Source organism: Eurytemora carolleeae, unplaced genomic scaffold (assembly GCF_000591075.1).
Source record: "Eurytemora carolleeae unplaced genomic scaffold, Eaff_2.0 scaffold248, whole genome shotgun sequence".
NCBI lineage: Eukaryota > Metazoa > Arthropoda > Copepoda > Calanoida > Temoridae > Eurytemora > Eurytemora carolleeae.
This window is the reverse complement of record NW_019396210.1, coordinates 185588-193203: the sequence shown is the minus strand read 5'-3', so window position 1 is coordinate 193203 and position 7616 is coordinate 185588. Positions and strand designations below refer to the sequence as shown.

The window sequence follows — 7616 nt, the reverse complement described above, 5'->3', positions numbered from 1 at the left end:
TATCCCCCCACCCCCCCCCTCCTACAAAAGAATGTAAACCTTTTCAAAGTTTTAAATCTCTCTGAATCGAGAGGTTTAAATGTAAAACTAGATGCAATAATACATTTTCACTAATTCTTCACATATCTTCAAAGTATCTGAACTGTAGTAATGTAGTAGGATAAATAGTAGTAGGATGTAACTGTAGTAGGATAAAAATAAATCAAAAAATAATTGTTAGTTCATTCTATCTCTTAATATTAATAAAAAAGTAACTGCATTGTAAAAAATCCGAAAGGAATTGAGTCTTTGCCACAAACTCTGATTTTTTAAACCCTATATCTTGGTAACCCAATGTCGTATACCGTAGATATTTCAAACTATACAATTATGTTAAATCAAATAAGCCAAGTTTGAATTGTCCAAGGTTTACATCAACAGGTTGCAAAGATATAAGGATAAGATAATTGGAGTCTGTGTCGAGGAATCAATTCATTTCGGCTGACTCTGGTTACAAATAAAATTGAGGCAAAAGTTGAGAATCGATTAAACCATAAAGAATCCAAAAAATCTAAAATCCCCAATGGCGTTTTTCATTCATTTAGCATGCAATATTTTTGCAGATACTTTTATGTAGAAAAATATAGATTTACGACTTTTTCTGTGTCTAATTATTTCTTATTTATGGTTAATAAATGTTACATGTTTGAGTTTATTTTTGCATTTAGCTTAAAGTTTAAGTTTTATGCCATGTATGCGGGGGTAATAAAAGTTTAATAAATATTAAATTTTGTAAAAATATTGAGCGTGGACTAGTAGACTAGTTAGACTCCGAATGGATATGGATTCGACAAGTTTAAATTATTAAAGAAATAATAATTGGTTTAATTTCATGAATTTTTTATAATTTAATTCATAGTTACACATAATACACAATATTACAGTTAACATTCACAATTTTTTTTTTAAAACTTTCTTAAGCGCATTTTCTGGGTTTATAAATTCTTTACTTTTTACCTAACGTTTTTTCTGAAAAAGTGGATGAGGCCAGGGGGTAGTGTGGGGGGGGGGGTTTATGACTTTAAGATAAAGAATATTGTACTTCTCTGCTAAGTAAAAATGAGGATGAAAAAATGAAAAATGATTTTCTAAAATGGACTAAAATAATAGACTTTTTTATGCAAAGTTATTTCATGGTGGAAAAACTATACTTTGGGAGACAACTTCAAAATTGCATTAAAATCTTATTAACTTTAAATCTTATTAAAAACATATAAAATTCACAAATCTAAACTCTGATGCTCAAGTTTACAATTTTCCTTGACTTCAATCAATTCAAGGAACGCGGACTGAAGTTTGCTTGCATAGTATATACTTGAAAAGATTGTTTACAATTTTTTCTTTTTTCCGAATAAAATTGGTATTATACAAACTTTGTCTCAAAGATACCATTTGTTGGGAAATATGTTTAAACATTATTTTTCGAAAAAAAATAAAAACTTTACTTTGTCAAATTGTCTGAACAGTCCCTTTCATTCATGTCTATTTCCAGTACAGTGTGTCCCTAAAACATTTTTTTATCATTCAAATCAGAACCTTCAACCAAATTTTGTAAAAAAAATATTTTAAGTGTATTTCATGACTTTGGTATAAGCTGTAGGTTGTCAAAGAAAAATGTTACTTTTTAACAAAAGCTGTCCGAACTGTAGTTTATTTCAATTCAACCTTTATCCAACAGCTCTACTTGGCTCGGTGGGGCAAAACTTGTAAATTCGTAGAAAAATTTCTATCAAATCAATATTCCCCGGTTTTCATAAAAGATTCGAGGAAATCTTTCTCTGAATCCCCCCCCCTTTCCCATCTCNTCACCCTCCCCTCCGACATTGATTTTTTCCCTAAATGTAATACTTCTTTATCTTTACAAAGTTTAGCGTTTATGTTATGTAAACATAACAAACCGGAAAAAATATAGATATATATGTTATAAAATATATTCAACTTTTCTTTAAAAAAATTGCGAAATAAATTATTGTTTTTTTTTACATAATAATCAAAATGAAAATAAAAAAGCACTGCTTAAGATCCATTTAATTTTGATGCGGATCCGGATCCTGGATCCGCACTGGAAAAAAATGGATCTGGATCCAGGTCATTTCTATACTGATTTAATGAATTTTTTAACAAAAAATAATTTTCAAATCTTTTGTTTGAGTTTTTTCGCATATTTTTATCCTAAGACTCGATGAACCATTCAGAAATGAGGACTTTTTTATAATCTCTCTATTTCAAAAGTTCAGATTTGGGTTTTAGGAGTAAAAAGTTTTTTTTTGCAGTTTTTGGTTGATATTTAACCCCATGGATCCGGATCCGTGGATCCGCATATTTTTGCGGATCCGGATCCGGATCCAGGAAGCCAAAATCTTGCAGATCCAACGGATCCAGATCCGGATCCTAAGCTTAGTAGATATTAAAGCCTCAAATAATAATTTTTCTATATATAAAGAAATTATAGAAAATTATTTCTTCTTTACTTTTTCCTTTCTCAGAATTTGATCCAAATTTAAAAAAAGATAGAAATAGAAAATAATGTTTCCAAGAAATTAGTTTTCTCTGCTAATTCACTTAATTACGTCCCTTCTCCCTCTTCTAACCAATTGATTTAAAAAATAAGTAATTTTAGAAAAAGGTGAATCAATATAAAATATTTTTCATTTTAGGTATGTTACCCAGAAAACATTCATTTGTCTTCATAAATTCACAACTACACCTCACTACAGGGAGTACTAAAATATATGAAAAGTATTTATTATAAAATGTCTAAAGTTCACTAAAGATTCTTTAATGGGGGGGGGGGGTTATTTTTTTAAACTTTCAGGTTAGTTTCACAAAATTTCACATGAATTTTTAAAGTTCCTCAAATCCACCTTGTAAAATGTTCCTGAATAAGTATTGAACAATGAAAACCAAATGTAGCATGAGAAGTATATAAGCCCCAACCACTTCAGTAAATATTGGTCAGTGTTGAATAGTTGTACTTGGTTGGGTTAATCACTGCATTGTATTCTATGCATTCACTTGAATTCCCATCTTGGTTTCTTTATTTCATATCCACCATTGTTTCTCTCTAAAATTAGCAGTATTAAAATTAAATTCAGATGTGGTTTGAGGCACTCAAAATTTAAAAATTCAAATAAGCGATAAAAAGTCGCCTAATCGGATGTAAAAGTTGGATGGCACCCGATTAGGCGATACAAAATCTTTTAACATGTAAGACAAATAATCGCTGATAGTCGACAAAACAATCGCTTATTTTCAACAAAAAATCGCATTTTTTGTAGCAGAACTTCATTGCTACTAAATAATCAGCTAAAAATCGCTTATTTTCAACAAAAAATCGCTTATTTTGCAGCAGAACTTTATAGCTTCGAAATAAGCGACAAAAAATCGCTGATTTTAAACAGAACAACTGAAATGATTGTTAATAAAGAACTTGTGTATAATTTCAAACGATCAAGGGTTGTCCCCCCTATAAATCTACATGTCAAGTAGCCGCAGCGCACAACCCGGAATTTGTCTTGCTTAATTTCTACACACAATATCGGCAACAATGCTTCAGGATCAGAAAAATCAATTTAAGTAAAAGAAAGCTTAATTTCGAAATCTTATTTCTATGGAGCCAAAAATATTGAAAAATTCGTTGAAAAGTTTTTTTTTTTTGTGAAATCAATTTAGTAGGGTTCAGGATAAGCCCCTTCCCCCCCCCCTTGACAGAATGTTGATTTTATGTTTGATTTGAAGGTGTGTTTGAACTGTTTGAAACGTTTTACAAATAATTTGCAAAATAGAACAAATTTTTAAACTTCAAATCTTGATTTTCCTCTAATAACTGTAACAGCATTTGTTTTTTTTAAACATTCACATATATCACAATTTGTCCCAATTAGAACTGAACATACTGAGCATATGTAACTCATTAATTGTGAAATAAGGACTGAGAATGAGTAATTGCAACCTAACCCATCAGCTGATCAATAAACCTCCATGAAAATAGACGATTTAAATCGCTTATTTGGCGATTTTCAGTCGTCAAAAATTGAGTTTTTTCTACTTCCAAACAATTATTTATAATTGTTTAAATGCGGCAAATAATCGTTTTTTGAACGACTTTTTGTCCTTAATTTCACATTTTGAGTTTTAGACGATTAAGAGATGCAAATTAGGCGACTGTTAATTCTTTATAATGAAGTTTTTTACTTTAAAAATAACAATTTAAAAGATCGTTTCTTAGGCAACTTTTTTTCCTTAATTTCATTTTTTGAGTTTTTAATAAAGAGTGTGGAGGGGTGGGGTGGGACTTAAATCATGTTTGTCACGCCAATCGAGCAAAAAAAACACTTATTTTGTGTTGTTTGGTTACATTGTATTAAAAGTAACATTTGCAAACTAAAACTCACACTTTGGAAGAATAATTCTAACATGTTGTTTTATACAATATAATGACTGAGGTTTAAAGGGAGTGTTCGCGAAAAATGAAAGGGGGTATAGGCTTAATGCGATAAAAAAGCGCTTTTGATCGCTACTAATCTTACTTCTATCTGTTGCGTCTATAAGGAGAAAATTGTTAAAGACGTCTCATACCGAATAACATGGCGTCCATACAAATTGAGAAAATTGCAACATATGACTTAGACCGTAAAAAAATTAATTTAATTTCAAACAAATCATTCAGATATTACAACCTATAGTCATCGATTATCTTTCGCCACATTTATATATAGTTGATTTTTCATAATATGTTTTAATTGTTATGATCTGAGAGTTACTTATAAAAACATTTATTCCTGTTTCGAGGATTTTTGGTAATGAAGACGACATTTTCATATTTTCCAGGAATGTTCGAAAACAAGTTAGAAGCTGAATATTATTTTTAAAAAACAAAATCAAAACTAGTATGAAATATCAAATATATATAAATGTGGCGAAAGATAATCGATGACTATAGGTTGTAATATCTGAATGATTTGTTTGATATTAATTTGATTTTTTTACGGTCTAAGTCGTATGTTCCAATTTCCTCAATTTGTATGGGCGCTACGCTCTTTGGTATGAGACGTCTTTATCAATTTTCTCCTTATAGACGCAACAGATAGAGGTAAGATTAGTAGCGATCTAAAAAGCTTTTTTATCGCATTAAGCCTATACCCCCTTTCATTTTTCGCGAACACTCCCTTTAAGCTAAGAAAAAATACTGAAAGTAACACTGTTTTTATGACGATTTCGTCGTTTTATCCTATGTTTATTTTTGGCAAATTATTTTATTTTACATTTTTTATATATTTATTTTAAATATCGCGGAGTATTATTGATTAACAAGTATGGTTTTCTTGATTTTGGTATACCTTCACTTTATACAAAATCTTTTAACAATTTCAGAAATTGTTTAGTCCCGTTTTTCAATTTAGAAAAGAAGTATTTCAAAGTTAAATTCTCAAAATAATATTTTTTTTTTAAACTTCAATTTCAACTTTTCCAGCTTCTAAGTTCTTCAGGGAATTTAGAACTGTCTGGATTTATAGATGAAAACTGAGTATATATATTCAAAAAATTCATAGAAAAATTCTTTTTAAAATTACCACATATAGGGATTAGAAAATCAAATTTCTCCGTTTAAAACCTAAATTTTCACCCACCTATAATATTTCAGTCATGTATTATTAAGACAAATAGATTCATATCTTGAAAGAAATTCTAAAATAAGTTACATTCTTCTTGAGTTACTCTGTTTATATCCTTACACAATTTTCTATTGCTGTTGAACTGCAATTGCGGATGTCCAGCCAACTCTGGGGTTTACAACATTCTCTCCCAAACATTCTCCACAGTTTAAGCTCACAAGGTCAATATGCCCTGCGGAGAAAACAAAACATATGATTGACAATAAAATTTTTATTTTTATTTTTGTGTACACCCTACCCTGCATTCAAATATTTCATCAGGACATTCTGTATGTCTTTAAGTTTCAAATTAGTTGAACCTTTAAATTGATACAATCTGCGATCTCAAGTATTTTTCCTTGAATTTCCCCCACTTTACAAATGTTGGCCAAATTCGCTAAATTTCTGAAATAGACTTCTTTTTGCAAGGACGGGTGAGGATGTATTTAAATTCAACTATTCGCAATGTCTATTGGGTCAAAACATGCCGGGGATTTGATCGAGATAATTCGAAATCAATTAGCTTCAAAGGCTTTTTTCTGACTAAAACTTTAAATTTCAAATTTTAAAATATTTACATATCGTCAATGACATTTGTTCATTTTTTTTGTTAGACAAAACAAAGTTATTAATGAACAACTTATTTTTTAAATTGACGTAGAATTAAAATATTAAATTCCGTATCAATACAAAAAAAATAGGAAGAGGGTTAAAAAATCATCAAGTATTTTTTTAAATGGCATCAGAACAAGTTTTTTTGAGGGGGGGAGGGGAACTGACTGATTAAAAAAGATCAACTGTAAAAATGTACATTTACTATAGATATAACTCACAAAGATCATAACATCTAGTAAGGAGGGGGGGGGGGGGGTATAATCTACCCCTCCCTCGCTTCAATTATTCTAAACCTAACAAAGGAATTGAGTTTTTGCTACAAACTCTGATTTTCTAATTCTGATATCTTTACAATCCAATCTCGTAAACCTTAGATATATCAAACTATGAATTCTGTTAGATTAAATATTCTAAGTTTGAAATATTAAAGATTTAACCCACTCGGTTGCACAGATATAGGGATTCGAAAATTTGAGTTTGTGACAGAGACTCAATACCTTTTTAATGATATCTTATTTGAAAAATGACTGATATGATGTATAGAGAAACCCCCCCTGTCTTCAGATTTTAGAAGATTAAGCTGTAAAGATATATCGGAGATATTTTGTAGTTTTAGAAACCTCTCTCATCTCATCTATATCTATATCTGATCTACTCCTAAATTTAAACCAGGGATTAATATTCTCCACCCTTTTTCATATCATCTTAGCCTCCAAAATTTTTTTTGAAATTCATTGTTTTGATTTTAAANTTATCTCTTTTTGTGCTTGTAAAGTTGTGCAGCAAATTATCTCTTTTTGTGCTTGTAAAGTTGTGCAGCAAATTATCTCTTTTTGTGCTTGTAAAGTTGTGCAGCAAATTATCTCTTTTTGTGCTTGTAAAGTTGTGCAGCAAATTATCTCTTTTTGTGCTTGTAAAGTTGTGCAGCAAATTATCTCTTTTTGTGCTTGTAAAGCTGTACAGCAAATTATCTCTTTTTGTACTTTATAAGGGTTCCATCTCATATTGAAAATGTTATTTTAATATGAAAAAACTGAAATCAATATGAACAATGAAAATTATCCAGTAAACAAACAAAATCTGAGTAATCTGTAAACACATAAAATTTAGAAATATTTGTAAAATAATGAGTCATCAATTTACTCAGCTCTGTTTGCCTCTGCTAGAGAGTAGCTGAAGGGGAGTGGTCCGTCCTACTCAAAAAAATGTCGATAAAGCGTTTTTTTCTCTCGAGATTTACAGGATATTTCGAGGAACACTCCTTGCCTCACGTCATGTTTTTATACTAAATTCTTATCGGAGGGGGGG

The 7616-nt window shown here is 30.1% G+C and overlaps 1 protein-coding gene across 1 annotated transcript in view; it reads left to right on the top strand.

The window, feature by feature from the left end:
* The window catches only part of LOC111698243 (protein muscleblind-like), an 18273-nt gene extending 15467 nt beyond the window's left edge, over positions 1-2806 (top strand). Inside the window, exon 2 of the mRNA XM_023468531.1 lies at positions 2697-2806. Within this exon, the coding sequence (XP_023324299.1) occupies positions 2697-2732 (36 nt within the window). The 3' untranslated portion in view covers positions 2733-2806. The remainder of the gene's footprint in view (positions 1-2696) is intronic.
* Positions 2807-7616: the final 4810 nt, after the last annotated feature.